The sequence below is a fragment of the Pygocentrus nattereri genome, chromosome 17 (assembly GCF_015220715.1).
Source record: "Pygocentrus nattereri isolate fPygNat1 chromosome 17, fPygNat1.pri, whole genome shotgun sequence".
In the NCBI taxonomy this organism is placed as follows: Eukaryota; Metazoa; Chordata; class Actinopteri; order Characiformes; family Serrasalmidae; genus Pygocentrus; species Pygocentrus nattereri.
In genome coordinates, this window is record NC_051227.1 from 25067378 (window position 1) to 25084319 (window position 16942).

Genomic DNA, 16942 nt, shown 5'->3' on the forward strand with positions numbered 1-16942 from the left:
AAAAGACAGTCCTGTAATGTTAACTAATTGACAATTACTCAGTTCCTAATAGGCAATTATCAGTCTTCAATTGTAAATCACACTATTAAATGAGTCTCAAAAGAGTATTTTAAAACATATGCTCTTCGCCTATGAACACATGCTCAGCATATGAATCATGAGCACAATCTTTCTTACATTTTATTTCAACATAAACATAATATTACTCAGTACATTGTCTGAATCTAATCGTGTCAAACCTCCCCCACAGAGATGAAATAAACAGAAATAAACAAGTGTGATCTGTGATTGACACAAGCTTGACCAATATCAATGGTGAAAGAACAGAGTAAATAGGAAATAAGAAACAGTTACAGGAAACACATGTGGGCACTTTAATGCTGCTGAAAAGTAACCAACCATGGCTTCAAATAAAACAAAAACATTAAAACCTGGAGTGTAGAGCCATGAGATTAAATTTTCCGAGCTGATCTAAACCGGGTTCAGTATGAAACGTCTTTTAATTATGGACTGAACATGAGCTGTTACAGCTTTTCTTGCAAAATGCTAAGTGAATGGACGTAAGGCCTGCTGTTTGCCCTCAAGAAATGACACAAACATTGGAAACACTGGTAACGATTACAGGGCCGCTGAATACATCCGTTTTATATCCACTCAATCAACTGTACAAACGATGGAATAGTAAATTCTAGAGAGGCTTTTTAGATAATCATTTAAATTTTCCAGAAAAAGTCATATTTTGGATTACAAATTGATGGTCAATAATAATTTGTGTGGGTCCAGTACCGGGCTGTGTTGGCATAGGTAACTGAAACGAAGCAGACTGGAAACCACAACAATTAATTCACCAATATGCTAGCATGCCTCCATATGCTTCAAACAAGCTAAGTCTTAATGGAGAAACTTACCAGGCTAACTTACCATTTTCCCCGTGGTAGTAAATAAACAGGTCTTCCATCAAGACTAATGTAATCTAATGTAATATAAACTATAAATAAAATATTTTTTTTTACTTTGCTGTAATGTATATTCAGTGTTAGACCATGAACATTTCATACACATACATATAAAAAAATCATGACATTATTAACACAGTATTTTCATAAAAATTATCTGTGCACTCCAATTTCTCATTAAGTTGATGCGATATTGCCAACATTCTATAAAGCCTGTCCAACCCTGTAACTCTCACTATGAATGAAAGTATCTGTGGGTGAAGCATGGATAAAACAATTGGATTTAGTCCACTGGGTTAGAATGTAGAGAACCTCCAATTGCCCTGACACATTACATCAAATGTCAAAAACAGTACCTTTCAACAGCTACTGCGCATTTCCCCAGAGGCAGTTTCACATGGCACCCTCTGTATCCAAGACCATTATTATTAGATCTTGCTAAAAGGATTGCCGTTATCTTTTCCCTTAGCCCTCAGCTCTATGTGGCACAAAACAACACCTGCCCAGAGCCTACACCACCTGCACTCGTGGAACTGGTTTGTATCACAGATGTCCTGTATCAGCGAGAGTATCATTGCTAATGTGGATTAGATTTGCACATGGCTTGGTTACAAACTTAGCCCCTCATCTACCATTTCCTCCTTTTCTTTCATCTCCCTGGAGTCCTGCAGAGGGCTGCATCAAGTCACATGCAAGCATACAAGGAGGATAACATGTAAACTGCCACCTGAATGACAACTCACTTCTGGGGACAATCAGTCAAAACAGGTGAAGATGGACTTGTGGTGTCTCCAAGCTCGAAATACTACCAAAATGAGGACACTTGGCACTGTATGATTTAGATCTTGGCACAGCTACAAAGGAGGAAGGACTTTCAGCATGTAGAACCATGGCGAGGCACGTCATATTCCCCTTTGTCAATGCCTGCCTTCAAAGGATGGATCTCCTGAGCTGTCCAGGGTAACCACAGCCAGGACCACAATGTGGGGACCTGAGATGAGTTGGGCCGGCTCCAGGATTAAAAGAAAACAAATGGCAGGGCGGTCACAGTTTTGCAGGTTGTCATATCCATTTCAGCATTACATCTGCAAGCACTGCCATAGCGACTCCCCATCTGCAACTTTTCATGCGGTGCAGGTGAGAGCATGGGGAGAGAGTTTGTGGCGTGTGTGTATTTTCTGAGTGGGGGAGGGGGGATCCAAGCTTACCCAAGTAGACATTAGGCTCGGAACGTCTGACACACCAAGCCCACCCAAGCAGAAACAATTTTTTGCTAAGCAGAGAGGTGAAGTTGTGCCGATTCCAAAAGACATTATGGCAATAATCATCATCTCATGACTTATTATGAAAATCATTCTCATTACCTACCATGCTGTGAGCTGCCAAGTTTTTCTGGAGCTTGCTGGCCAGCTCAACGGTCTCTGCCATGGTTCCTGAGATGAGGCATGCTGACAGCGAGAGAGTCTCTGAAAATAGATAATAAAGAACATAAGAGTCTTTCACTCAACACACCTGCAAATGAATTTTGGACAAAAAAGATCTGATTTATTGTTTTAGCAAAGCAGTGTGTTGATTTTTAGATTGTGAAGGAGAAATCACTAAACCCTTCATTTATTTTACACCTCATTACTTCACCCAGAATTGTACACCAAGTAACTGCATCAATAGTTACAATGAACAAATATTCTTCACAGGCTGCAAACAAAGAATAAATAAGAATATAAAGAAAACCTCTGAAGAGTTTTTAAAACTCAACAACACTTAAATTTGATTTTTTAATCATTTTTTACCATAACTATAGATGCACTGCTTCACTCAAAAATGCAGACAAAGATCCAACATCATAAAGGCTGACCTGAGAAAGTCATTAACCATGAGCTTAAGCTGAGCACTCCATGGATGGGGTCTTTAAAGAATTTGTTGTTTTTCCACTCTAAACTTAGTTTGGCATTATGTTACAGGGCTGCCCTCCAAGCATAAAGTAATACCCAGGCAGAACAGCCAGGAGAGCAAGTGACAGAATGGAAATTTTCCTTAATGCATCAATCCACACAATCACATAAATATGCACACACAATTAAACCATCATATAACAGTGAAAAAAACCTTATAACCTTAGGCCTAGCAAAGGTACCGCTGAGATTTTCCAGTAAAATATCACCGACATCCTGAGTAATAAGCACATGAGGTGCATTTACAACTCCTTTTGAAAAAATAATTTATCACAGCAGTTCCAATACTCTGATGTGGACTGAACAGAATCAAGTGGGCTGTTTGTGGGGACTATTGTTGCATATCTATCAATTTTTCACAAAAAGTCTACTCTTCATTTAATTTCCAGTCAAAACAGGCATTCAGTTAAAGTTATTTATTTTTCAGCATCAGGGAAAATGTGGCAAACTTGAATTTTAAATAAAATTGAAAGCTAAATATAATATCACAATTTTCAGTATTTAGTGTGCTCACACTTTGCATTTATTTCAGCTTCCCTTCTCTTCAAGAGATGCATTGCATTCAGAAATTGCAAATTGCAAATTGTCTGCTTCTCACAATCCAAGTTACCAACATTTTCAGTGATGTTGAGGACAGGGGGTGGTCCGTCCAGTGTTCAGAAAACACCAGCAGCCTTTTTGTTAGCTTTGCAAATTTTCTTATTTTCTTTTCTTTAGTACATTCCCTTTTCTAGGTAACAGATCCATAGCCTTGAGTTCTCTTCTCACAGTTGAAAGATGGATGCAAATAACTATGGATTTTTTTTTCAGATCTGAAGAGCTGAGCCTGATCTCTCAAAGAAGAAAAAAACATTTATTCAGTTTTGGTGATCCATCAGGTCTTGCATGGTTGTTGGAAGTCCCATTTTCTTAACATCTTTTAATAATTTTTTGAACTCCAGTTTTGGAAACTACTGTTGTTTCCATAAATGAGGGGTGGTCTCTGACTTTAGAACAGTACTGTCGGTGTATTGTACGCTCTGCGTAGTTTTTTGTTTAATGTAACATGCCTGAATCATGATTTGACATTGTTTGCTTACTACAAAGTAATATTTCTAAAGTTTAACAATACTTCGTGCCAGTGTGTTTTTAAAACTAAATGTTAATCCCAAATTGTACTTTAAGTACTTTAAAAAATTGTAATTCAAAAAGAAATACCTTTGATAACACACTCTGCTGCTGCCAAATCTCTTTTGTATGTCACCTGCACAGGAGCAACAGAAGCAAAACAAACAAAAGAATGTCCACTTAATGCTCATAACTAATCTGTAAATAAGAAAAGACAACATTAATCGCATTGAGATCCAGTAAAATGAAAACATCATCTCTTACTTTCCACAGTGTCTGTGGTCCCTCGATGAGCTTGGCATTGGTGCCGCTGTACTGCAGGGCCAAGTGCAGGCACTCCGTGCCAAACTCAAAGTCAAACTCGCTACACTGTGAAGAGAAATCAAGACATAACAGAAACAAGCACCGTCCCATTTGTTCATGTTTAGTAAATACTGAAGTGGGCTTATTTACTCATTTACTGAGAATAGCCAAAGAGGACCACAAGAGGAGGAAGGTAAATATGCACACAGATTGAATGTCCACTCAAAATGAAACTAGAAACTAGACAGGATAAACCCATTCACCCAGAGGCCTTTTTATTCCATTTACCATGTTAGTTTTTTAAACCATTCAGTGTCAATCATTTGGTTTCCCCTTGTTGCCATTTGAGTCACTGTCTACCCCCTCCCCACCCCAAAAGGAATCTTAGGACACTAGTAAATGCTCTAAATCTGAACTGTTAGCTCACAGCTCTGAGACAGCACTTATATTACAGGGTTTAAATCATGCCACCTGAGATATCATGAAGGCAATATGCATGGCCATATTTTATCCCCAGCATAAGGGTGAGGTTCCTTCACAGGGATCAGTGATTTCAAGGCAAATTAGTGGAAAAAAACATTCTGGGTCCTGCAGTCATTTAACCTTTGGCATTTTTGCTTTCACTAAAGTATACCACACCGCGGGTTGGGTGTCTATTTTTCCTCTACCACAGTTCCATCAGCCTCAAAGGATGTCACACTGTGAATACATCACTCAAACAGAAAGCACCTCAGCAAAAGCTCCGACACATGGCCTTTGGCCACAATGGAACAGTCTGTTGATGGCTCTTTTTGAAATTTAAAGAGAGACCGCAATAACCTACAACCTCGAAGTCGCAAATGCAGCTAAAATGAAGTAAAAATGATGTCTGAACTACCTCATGTCATTTGCTAGAAGATCTACAGCTTCTGGATTGAAAAGCAGTGAGCTATATATTCACTCTTAAAAGGATTTCACTGCAGAAGATGAATGAAAAAAGGCCCAGCAGTGCTAAAGTGTCAGAGTGTCGGATATCAGCCGAGTGCATGCCTCGACAGACAGAGCTAGCCATCTGACAACGCCTCTATGCTAGGGCAGTTATCTGCAGACTTTCATTCTCATTTAAAATGCAACATGACAATCATGGCATACCAAGAAGACTCTTAATGTTCCACAACAGAGCCAAAGACAATACATTGTGCAGTAAATGCGTACGTTCAATGTGCCAGTGAAGAAAAATGGTTGAAAATCTTCCTATCCTTCCTTCATATCCCCGTTTGTACATTTTTTTGGTTAAATACTCTAACCTGATAACACATGATGTCATTGTTCAAGTCCTACAGCACAAAAATCTAGACAATTTAGCACAGGAAATGATGTATGAACTTTTGATACTGGTAAAAATATATCTACAGAAAAAGGCCTTTTAGTTTTGGTTTTCTATACCTAATGTGCAGTTTCCTTCTCTTTCTTAGGTGTACTATCAAACTTATACAAAGGTAATTGAGCTTAAGCACAAAAACAGCCAAGATTGTTTTTTGAGAATGAGCTGACTGAAAAAAAATTCACAGATTTTGAGAGAGACCATGCAAGATTTTCTGACAGAGTCCAAAAACAATAGCCAAGTTTCCATCCATGTATTCTTTTACTGAGAAGACTTACCTGAAGCAGCTAATGTTGAAAGAAATTAGTAAAGAAATTGCAAAAAAGTCTGTATGTTTACTTGACACTACATGCTTGGATAAAAATAAACAAATTACTTAAACTACATAACTCACTACATAAGAAAGGCAAAAAAATCAAGGTTACACCATTTTCCACTTACCCTACATGTAGTCAATCAGCCCAGACATGTTAAGAGTCTAAATTTTGCTTATTTAGCTTAGAACTGGAGCAGCAATGATAATTCCTAGCAAACACTAGAACTCAATAATCCCCCAAATAGCATGAATTGTTTCTGTAAGAATGTGTCATCAAAACTTCTTTCAACCAGCAAACAGCATTCACATACGGTCACACAGACATGTTGATGTAGTTTAAGACACAGTATGAGTATTATTGTGAACTTTAAAAGTTTGTTAACAATGAACGTGTGCAGATAATCTACAAGGGGCTGTAGAAAGGTGGTAATTTATCATCAAAACACAGTTACAGAATAAATAACGAAGTCACATGATCGCTCACATTTTCGCTTTTCCCCCCACCCCATAACAAAAGGCAGTAGTGTTCCAGTTTACTGACAAAGAAATTTAAATGTACTTCATTAAAGGAAAATATAACTCTGATTAGACAAACAGAGCTAAAACACCTGCAGCTTATTAACAGGCATGTCCAGAGCCATTATATCTGCCAATGGGTGAAACACAGGCATAAAATTAAACAAGAAAGCAACAAGAATTACATTAAAGCTTTATCTGTAAACATGGTCTATATTTATTAATATGACACATATTTCATTTTCTTGTACAGGGGTGGTGGAAATTCAGCATAATTTGCATATTGTTTGAGACATTTTAGATAATGAATCCCATTCTAGAGCTGGATGGAAACCTGACTATTGTTGAACACACAATTTCACGAGCAAATGAGCCTCCGAGTTCCAGTAACCTTCAGCAACAGTGAACAAATGCAATATGCTAGTCTAAGAGAACATTACTGAATGGAAACTGCACTGCCATTGAGCGGAAAGCTCTGCAGAAGGTGGTGTGGACAGCCCAGCACATCACCGGGGTCCAGCTCCCAAACCTTTCGTTTATACACCAGCTGCTTCCTGAGGAAGACCAGGATGATTCTAAAGGACTCCACCCACCCAAGCCACTGTCTGTTCTCACAGCTGCCGAGCGGGAGGAGGTACAGAAGCATAAAGTCCAGAACCAGCCGGTTCCGAGACAGTTTCTTCCCTCAGGCCATTAGGCTGATAAACAGCCAGTAGTACTGGTCTATCAGTATATAGGCCTGTCACTGCACCTATGAGTCATCATCTCCACGGACAATCACCACCTCATCCACATCCCATCAGACTCACTCTAATCCTACGCACCTAAGATTTTCACTCACTTTCACTCCACCTATGTAAATGTGATGTGGCAATAAACGTGATTTGATTTGATTTGAAGGCCCTTTAAACAGACAGCTGTTCATTATTCTCAATCTAAAGACATACATGATGGTTTAAAAATGATGAAAACAGTACTGAAAAGGAATCTTAGCAAGTAAATCAAGAGGCATGTAGATGCAATACACATTTCATGGAACATTTATGACAGATACGCTTTTCTTACCCGTTGGTAGGCCTGAAAGATTATGTCATAGAGAAAGCCCTGGGGCATTTCACTGGCTCTGTATTTCGTTCTCTCCAGAGAATGATCCAAGTAGCCTTCTGAGGTAGTGGCAATCACCGTAGACACCAGAGGACGGATGGCTCCTGAAGCCTGACAAAAGAGTCTACATGCTTTATTCATTCTCAGGTTCAAACAGCACAATGGAAAATTTGAACACTATCTGAGATACTTTTAAACATGGACTACAGCAGAAGTCACAGCTTCTTCCTGCACAAGACAAACATATTCCTTCTTCCTGCAAAAAACATACTTTACTTCTGCAACTTTTTAAAAAGAACAGCATTTGAAGAAGGCTAGGTCTGTTTTCATTCCTAGGTTGTTTGCTAAAAGCAGAGTTTGGGTTTTTGTGACTGTATCGATTTTATTTGGTTTGTTCGCAGCGAAATTATACACAAGTTCTTGTTTATTGGTCAGAATTTTGCAGGGATGTAAACACTGCTATTTTACACTTACCACACATTTGGCAAAAACTCCTACTTTGCAACAAAAAAAAGAGATGTTTATCATCTATGTGTATCATAATCAAGACAGGAATAATAAAACTTACTTGCTGTCTGCTCTTGGTTTGTTACTTTTAATCTAACCTATAAGGTCGCTGATGCAATACGTTTCATGATCCATGTGCTAAAATTAAATACACTGTCTGGCTATTATTTTTTCATTGTCTGCCTAATTAGCAGCAGCCCTTGCAGCAAGGAGAATACGAGCAACTCTCAGTCAGTACAGCACTGACATAGCAGAAAACAATGCTATGATGTTGAATTCCCTTGTTTGGTGTGGATTATCACAAAAAATGTGATCCCACCAGCAGCAAACTGAACCAGGGTTCATTTGGAAGTGAACTGAGACAAATGATTTCTGGTAGACCATGGTTCATTTGTTTGGCACGCACCTAAAAATGGGTGGAGTGTTCACACCTGTCAAGAAAATGTTTGACAGGTTTTCACAATGTAGATGTGAAAAAGCCACAACTCAAGACTTAACTGCACAGATCTTTCAAAATTTCTCCATAATCAAATGAAAGAAGTCCATCAGTGATTTGATGTGAAACCATTCTAAAGAAAGTCACAATTATAAGGTTGTGACAGGAACCAGATGTCCGAAGTGTTTAATGCCTGAAAGCTTTCACATGAAATATTAAATACACTGCATGTTGCCAGAAACATTGTTTTATGATAGATTTGGGATGAGGTTTTGGTCTAAAATGTAATTTTTGTAAATCTGTCATGATGGATATGTACACACAGAACATTATAAAGAAAAAAATTAAACTTTTTTTTTATATTACAGCCGTATATATAAAAGTTCAGAAGATTTGTTTACTTATCATTTTGGACTGTAAACAAATGGATACATCTTGTTGTTCCTATTCCTTGTTAATGTTATTACCACTGTAAAGAGTTGATGTTTCTTTATAATACACCATTTCACATCAAATCACTATGAATGATGACTGATGGAAGCACAGACCCTGCTAAACCCACTGTACAATAAACCATTCAAGAAGGATGCTGAGCTCCCACTATTTTACTGAATGTTATTTGATTAGCACAAAGAGTGAGTAAACAGTAAGCCTTGTCTGATGATATATATATATATATATATATATATATATATATATATATATATATATATATATATATTGTTCAAGCTATGCAAGGTTTAATGGCTGCCTCTAGAAACAGACATTCCTTTATAATCAGGAGTTACGGAGAGATAATGAAGGCCAGCTGGCAACTGGCTAAGAGACACTAAAACTGAAGTAGACAAGCCAGTACCTCAAGTTACACTCTCACAACCAGACATTAAGAGAGTCTAGTGACCTGTAATAACACTTTCCTTTTCTGGAACTGGACAGTAAACTCTTACTCACCTCATAAATTTGACACAATACCCGTGTAACTTCTTCCAGTAAGGATCAATCAGCATAAACATTCATCTCAACAAGCTTTGTGTCAAATTCCTATTTTAGAATTGTTATAAACTATGACACAAACACCTACATTTCAACATTCAACATTTCTGTGGAAATGAAACAAAGCCATATAATTGTATCCTCTGATTAAAAGCCAGCGCTGAGAGATTCCACAAACAAACAGTGTGTGGTCACAGCCAGTCCCATGGATATTCATAGTGCGAGTGTCTCACTCAGCAACAGCACACACAAATTTGATACCAGATGCGTATTAAGCCCAGGATAGATTACAAAGGACTTTCAATGAAGCATAGCCTTTAATAATGAATTTTAACTTGCTTCTTCAACAACTGAACAAACTGTATCAACATACTACTAAAGAAAACAAAAACAGGACAGAAATGAGTGGAACGACTCTACCATTAATGCACCATGTATGTAAATGATGGGCTGTGGTAAGGTGAACTTGGCTTGAAAAGCAGAACACACTAACCCCTTGCTCTTTGGCAGCCAAAGTAATTTTGAGCAGAAAGTCTTCCTCCACAAATGGCCGCACAGCATCATGGATGATGACCACCTTTGGTCTGGGGAGTGGTGACGGACCCTCCATGCTCTCACTGAAGGCTTGCAGGCCATTGAAAATGGACCTATGTCTTGTAGCTCCCCCTTCAACCACCTTTACTTTTGTATGATGAAATCTGTCAATGATGTGGAGCATTTGGTCATGACTCTCCTTAGCAACCACAACCACAATGGTCTCAATCCATGGAATTCTACAGGAAGAAAACAATAAGAAACAGGTGACTTGGTCCAGTCCTATAGACAGGGTTAGTCCTAAAGCCTGGCCATCAATTGATGTGTCAGGATAACGGCAGATGATAAATGAATTTGTTTGACTTCCACACACTCATCCAACACACATGGTTTTGGTGTACTTTGTGAATTTACAGCTTGCTTTATAGAGCTTTAGGACTGATGGCTTCTTCTGGACCTGAAATCTTTTGGGTCAGATTCTAACACACTTGATCCAGAGAATCTTGCAATCAACTAAACGATATATTTACACATAAACTATGGAATCTTGTGTATTTATTTGGGAGAAACACTGACATTAGTAGCTTATTAAAAACAACAACAACAGTAAACGTACACCCACATTCATAAGTTTCATACATGAGACATTCAACTACTCCATATGCACTCAGGTGTTCTGCCCTCCCACTAAGATTTCAAATCAAAGGGAAACTGCCAGAGCTGGAAGCTGAATTATTAAAACATTGCAGCCTGACTTACCTCTCAAAAGTTTCAATGGTGAAGCTGATTAGAGGTCTGTTGAGGAAGGTGCAGAACTGTTTCGGTGTGGATAAGCCCATCCTTTCACCAGAGCCAGCGGCTGGAAGTACTACAGCTACCGGAAAGTCCACCACGCCTTGGCCTACATTTCCCTCGCTGATTCCGGCTTCGGATTTCACAAGACACCGGGGATCACAAGGCCTGTCGGACGTGGTGTTCACGCTTTCCATATTTCCGCAGCAAAAACGCACCCTTCGTTTATTTAGCTACTCTGAGACGTCTACCGTGATGTTTTAGGACTAAAATATCACCAGTACTTTGCCCTGGTCTTGCATTACTGTCGCAGGTGAGGACCCGGCGCTAGCTTAGCTTCCTTCAGCATTAGCCCGGAGAGGCTAAGGAGCAGGACAGCAATGCGGCAGAAACCAGAGAGAAATGCTGCCCCAGTAACTCACACTGTAAAAGAAACAAGCTGCTTATAAATTTAATAAGGCAAGTAAACCGGCTAAACTTGAAATTTTGAGTTTACTCAACCTCTTATGTTAACAGAAAAATAATGATGTATTATATTTGATAACCTAACTGATTAAGCTCAGTGAACATTTCAAATGAACCCAGTACTAAAGTTTTAAAGCTGCAAATTGCATGATTTGGAAGCGAACTGTCATCTGAAAGGGATTATTAAGTGGACACACCAGATAGTTTCCTTCCCTGCAGAGGTTTTTTGCTAGGTTTTTTTGAACAGTGCATGTTGGTAAAGGTGGTCTATTAGCTTTGACAGTGTTGACAGTGCTTAGTTTAGTAGAACCCACAACCTAAACGTTTGTTTAGGAAAATATGACTGATGTTTTCTGCCTTGAATAGTTGTTTTTTTCCCTGTGATGCAGACCGGAGATTTTCCCTGCACGCTTATAACCACTTAACCACTTGAATCACGGGCTTACTAAATGCCATTGTTATTATAGGGATGCACCGATCGTAAATGTTTATGTCCGATTCCGATTTCTGCACAGCCAAATTGACGGACGATATTTTTGGCCGATCTATGTCTTTTTTTTTTCTCAATTCAAAAGAAGCGCTCTGTGAGCCTAATGCACACATGGAATCTTTAAAGCACCAAATTGTCCTTAAATGACATGAATCACATAAAGAGCTACGCTGAAAGCAAGAGGCAACTTTACTTAGCACAGTCAGTTTTTGATACAGATAGGTGTGAGAGCAGCATCCAAGCATTTAAACACACTACATCGCCACTTACCTGGCTCTACATCCCCACTTACTTGTGTGCTCTGCTAAAAAAACATCATACACCAGAATATGTTGTGTTTTGCATGCTGACGCTGATGCTAAACCAGCATTTACATTTTAGATCAGCGTGGAATTCGGGCTGGTCTAAGCTGTTTTTTTCTCTTTTTCTGCAAAATTTCCTTCCTCTTAAATGTGACATTAACGGTTAAACCCAAATTTATAAGGAATAATAAAGACTTATTAGTCAGTAATTAACTAATTAGTTGGGCATTTCTGTAAATAACTATAAAATGTCATTTATGTAGTTGTGAAATTGAGAGACTGGAGTGTGCACCAAGGTTTAAGGATAACACCTTAAAAAAACATCACGATTATCAATGCTATGTAGTTTATCATAAAACATTCAATAATGATGAAACAAAACAAAGCTCTGATTATTCCACTACTCCTAATCATACAAACTTCATTCTTTTCTTGTTGCTCTTGCCTTCTTTTTTCTTTTTTTGTCGTTAGTCCTCTATTAAACCTCAGGGAAATGCATTAGTGCCCAGGTATTTTTTATTATTTTGATTTATTTTTTATTTGACGTATATAAAATGAAAAAGGTATAAAATTGTGCTTTCCAGTCAAGCTATTGCTGTTCATGTTTTTTTTCACAGAAAACTATATGTATGTTGGCAGACTTTGCACACACTCAGTATGCAAGATATTTGCCATGGGCCAACAGTGAAGGAATGGTGGGGGAATGATAGACAGAGCATTCAGTGTGTTTGAATGATTGCAATTTAATACCTTCACACTAAAAAAGTGAATATGAACATTACTGTCACATAGATTAGTGCAATACCATGTACGTATCAATGCCTGCATAAAATTAAAACATGTATATGTAGGAATAGGTGAAAAATGTGTAGAAAACATCAATGCAAAATATATTATATCAATATATACTTGATAATAGCACATTTGAAAAAAGTAAATACCTTGCAACACAGTTAATTACATATGAATGCATATACTGTTTATTTACACAGACTATTTACACATAGCTATATCCTTCTCAAACTTGAGATAATTCAGCTTGTCCTGGCGTTCCATACATACTACTGCATACTACAGCCAGTGATATGATTTCTCATAGAGAGACAGTCATAGGATCAGAGGAATATTTTAGATATATTCAAATGCCAAACTCTGGCATGTAGCCATTGTGGGTTTGCATAAGAATCAGGAGCAGTGATCATTGGAGGCCAAGCTTGGTGTGAAGTCTCACTCACTTCAGGCATAATAGCAGTAGATTGTCAACCTGTCCATCCTCAAAGACACTGTCAGTTCCTTTTCCACTGCTCTTTCATCAACAGTCTATTGTGCAGTTCTTCCTTTAGAGGTAATCCACTGCCTCGTTCAGTCTCAGGACTCCAGCTCAGGCCAGTTCCCAATTGCCTTGCTATTCCCATTCTTCTGCTTGGTCTTGGGCTTGTGGATTGGTTGTGGTTGAGAGATGCTCTCAGACTTGTTTCCTGATTCATTGTGCTGCCTCAAGTAGCGCTTGCACTTGCAGCCAGTTACCACCGTGATCTTGTAGGTCCTGGTGCTGCCATCCTGACACTGCAGCTGGATGCGCTGGGTCCGGCTCTTGTCGTTGACGCACCGCCAGTCTTGGTTGGAGCTGCCCCTCCGGTTCCAGAACTTCCTGCCGTGTCCTCCTATCCAGTTAGGCAGCATCTGGGCTGGGAGGCATTCCCCTGCACACACCAGCTCTTTAATGGGGCTGATGCTGGTGCACTGGCCATCGGAGATGTACTTAGTGGAGCGCAGCTCTCTGCAGCCCACTGGGCCTCGATCTGAAATGAAAAAGTAAGCAGAAAGGCCTCTTTAGAAAATGTATTTGGAAACCATGACATTGTCTTAAATATGGCTATACTACAGCTTCTCATTTGCTCTGGAACGTTACTGGCACATACATGGCACATCAGTTTTAGTACTGATTGAAGTGTTCATACTTTGAAAGATACCAGAAAGAGTTCTTTAGAGTGAGAAGAACACCTGTAGGTTCCCTAGTGCAGTGGTTCTCAAACTGGTCTTCAGGGCTGTTTTGAGAACCACTATAGGGATATTGAAGTATAGCAAAAATGTAGACCATCTTGGGGCCCCTGAGAACCAGTTTGAGAACCACTGTCCTGGAGAACATTTCAGTGGACGGTTCTCTAAAGAACAATTTCTGTAAATGAGATTTTGCAAAAATCAATAACTGTTTTTAAAGCCGAATAAACCTCCACATGAAGTTCTGTACAAATGAAAGAGTTTTCTTAGAAGTGAACACACATCATTTAGGAACATTTTAAGAGCTGCATTTATAACTATTGGCCTTTTAGTTGGGGTATCCCACCTGCATGCCCCTTTCTGGCATTGTGGAAATGGTTTAGTGCCCTAACGGATGTCGACTCCGAAGCTCTTATTGTTGGATTAGGCTGGCGCAGCTGCTGATACTATGAGCATTGTTCTGCCTTGGGGCTACACCTCTTGACGGTGCAACCCAAGCCAAGCCCCTTTCACTGGGCAACACACACACCTCAGCAACAATGAGCCCCCTTCTCCATGACAGGCTGCGATGAATGGACGAGCGCATGAGCTTTTCTTTTGCCCCGCTTCAGGTAGCAGGAGTTCAAGACAAGCGCAGCCCTGACCGGAGATTTCCTGAGCAACTGAGCCGCAGCGCCATTCACCCAGCCTGACAGGATTCACTCTGCACACATTGTCCACCAAGCTCTGTCATCTCTGCCGCTCAAAATGGGTGTGTGCCAAAGGGCTGTGTAATGCATATCTGCTCATTCACCATTGCAGCAACTCATTGAGTAAAAGTCACTCTATAGCTGACAGTACTGACAATTTATGACTGTGGAAAAAGTCCTGCAGTACTTTCTGTGATACAGATGAGAGGTTTATTATAGAGTTACTAAACAACATCTACATGAATGATCTGATCTGAGAAAGAAAGAGGGACAAGAATTTGCAGTATAAAAAAAATACATATATATATATACCACTACCATTAAATACTTTCCTTATGCCTCCTTTCTGACTTTGCTTCTTCCTTCTTTCCTTCATTTCTTATTTTTTTCTTTTATTTCTGTTTTTAACCATAATCTAACCTTTTACACTATTTTTTCCATTCACCTGATTTATTTGTTTAGTTCTTCTGTTCCAGTTATCCATTCGTTTTCCTTCCATCCCTCCTTCATTTCTTCCTTCCATTCATTCTTTTTTTACTTATCATTCAGTCATTTCCAGCTTTTTCTCTTTTCTGTCATTCATTCATTTTCCTTCCATCCTTCCATCCCTTCTTCATTTCTTCCTTCCTTCCATTCATTCTTTTTTTTTAACTTATCATCCAATCATTTCCAGCTTTTTCTCTTTTCTGTCATTCAGTCATTTTGCTTCCTTCCTTCTTCCATTCTCTTTATCTGCCCTCGTTTATCTACCCCTTTTCTTCCCAATACCACCCTTTATGCGCGCGCTTGACCACTCACCGCCGCTCCCGCGCGCTCCCGCGTTCTCCAGTCCCCTTCCTGCGCTGCGCGCGCGGTTGAGCGCGGCTGCCCCCACAGTGTCCGGCTCGGTGCTGTGCTCGCTGTGCTCGCTGCGGCTGGTATGTGTGGTTTGCGTGGTGTGGCGCAGCTCCGTGTTGTGGTTGCTGAGAGGCGCGGCGCTCCGCATCAGGACGCACAGCAGCAGCACGAAGCTGCAGGGCTCGGAGCGCACGCGCATGGCTGCGTGGAGGAAGGACTGGACCCACACCGTGTCAGATCCAGCTGTCTGGACACTTATATACCTCCTCCCTATAACCGGACACTTATATACCCCTCCCGAGTCTGCAGCAAAGGCTCAGGTGAATGGAAGACTCGCAGCTCCACGCCCAGCCAACCGCTGGACCTCACGCGCTCCGAGTAAACACGGCGCGTCTGGGGGGATCCGAGTGACGTCAACCGCGGCGGAAATGTTCATCAGAAAGAACCGAAGCAGATTACAGTCGGAGTGCTAAGAGACCTGAACTGATTTTAATGCTCAGCATATACAGGATCTAATATAGCAGATTATATTGTCCAGTGTAGCCTACAATGTGAATCTAATGAAGACCTTCCCAATGTCCAGCATGCTTGGTCTTGCTTTCACCACATAGTGCGAAACTGGCCAGTTTTATTTGTAAAGTTAAAGTCAACCTGAGGTCATAAATGACCTATTTACCATGTTAGTATGTCCCATCCCATAGTATGTACATTAAATGTTTATCACATCATTGAAAACCAAAATACTTGATATCCATTGGAATGGAATGACTCTCATACCTCTCAAACATCTGATTACATCATCATGCACTGTAATGTCATGCTTCACCTTTCACCTCCCCAAAAGATTTGTTTTGTTAAAATTGGAAGAAGTAGCCTTACTGAGCCAGGAGAAAAAGCAAGCTACAACATGGACACGTCCTTTACCGAGTTTTGACTGAGTTCTCTTTGAATACTCTTTCAACACACTTGGAATCATCAGATTCATCACCTCGGCTGAATCACAACTGACATTACAAATGGTTCTTCTTAGGGATGCATTAACACTGCATTGGATCGATTATGCACCACCTGATACCCTGAGATGTAAACAGAGAATCCACTGCTGCGCTAATGAACAAATGACTCAAGCTGGAAGTAAAGGAGGGTCTGCTCACATAAGTCGTTGGTCACATTAAACATTGTGCCTTGGTATATTTCCTCCAGGATTTTTTTGCCTGTCTTTAAACACACAGTCACAAGTGTTTCCCCAAAACAGGTGGAGACAGAGAGGATAGCAAAA

The 16942-nt window shown here is 39.8% G+C and overlaps 2 protein-coding genes across 2 annotated transcripts in view; both read right to left on the reverse strand.

Moving 5' to 3' along the window:
• Positions 1 to 11254, reverse strand: part of crppa (CDP-L-ribitol pyrophosphorylase A) — a 37723-nt gene extending 26469 nt beyond the window's left edge. Inside the window, exons 1-6 of the mRNA XM_017696873.2 lie at positions 10847 to 11254; positions 10047 to 10326; positions 7579 to 7728; positions 4280 to 4384; positions 4106 to 4151; positions 2325 to 2422 (exon numbers count right to left, since the gene is read on the reverse strand). Coding sequence (XP_017552362.1) covers positions 2325 to 2422; positions 4106 to 4151; positions 4280 to 4384; positions 7579 to 7728; positions 10047 to 10326; positions 10847 to 11076 — 909 coding nt within the window. The 5' untranslated portion in view covers positions 11077 to 11254. The remainder of the gene's footprint in view (positions 1 to 2324; positions 2423 to 4105; positions 4152 to 4279; positions 4385 to 7578; positions 7729 to 10046; positions 10327 to 10846) is intronic.
• A 1605-nt stretch (positions 11255 to 12859) lies between these two features.
• On the reverse strand, positions 12860 to 16087 carry sostdc1a (sclerostin domain containing 1a). Its single transcript, XM_017696728.2, has 2 exons — positions 15625 to 16087; positions 12860 to 13938 (listed from the first exon to the last, which is right to left on the reverse strand). The coding sequence occupies exons 1-2, from the start codon at positions 15860 to 15862 to the stop codon at positions 13505 to 13507; spliced, it is 672 nt and encodes a 223-aa protein (XP_017552217.1). The 5' UTR covers positions 15863 to 16087; the 3' UTR covers positions 12860 to 13504.
• Positions 16088 to 16942: the final 855 nt, after the last annotated feature.

Coding starts and splice junctions, on each gene's coding strand:
- sostdc1a (XM_017696728.2), bottom strand. CDS start 15,862: ATGCGCGTGCGCTCCGAGCCCTGCAGCTTCGTGCTGCTGCTGTGCGTC. Junction 13,939..15,624: donor GGGAGCGCGCGGGAGCGGCG/GTGAGTGGTCAA, acceptor TTTTCATTTCAG/ATCGAGGCCCAGTGGGCTGC.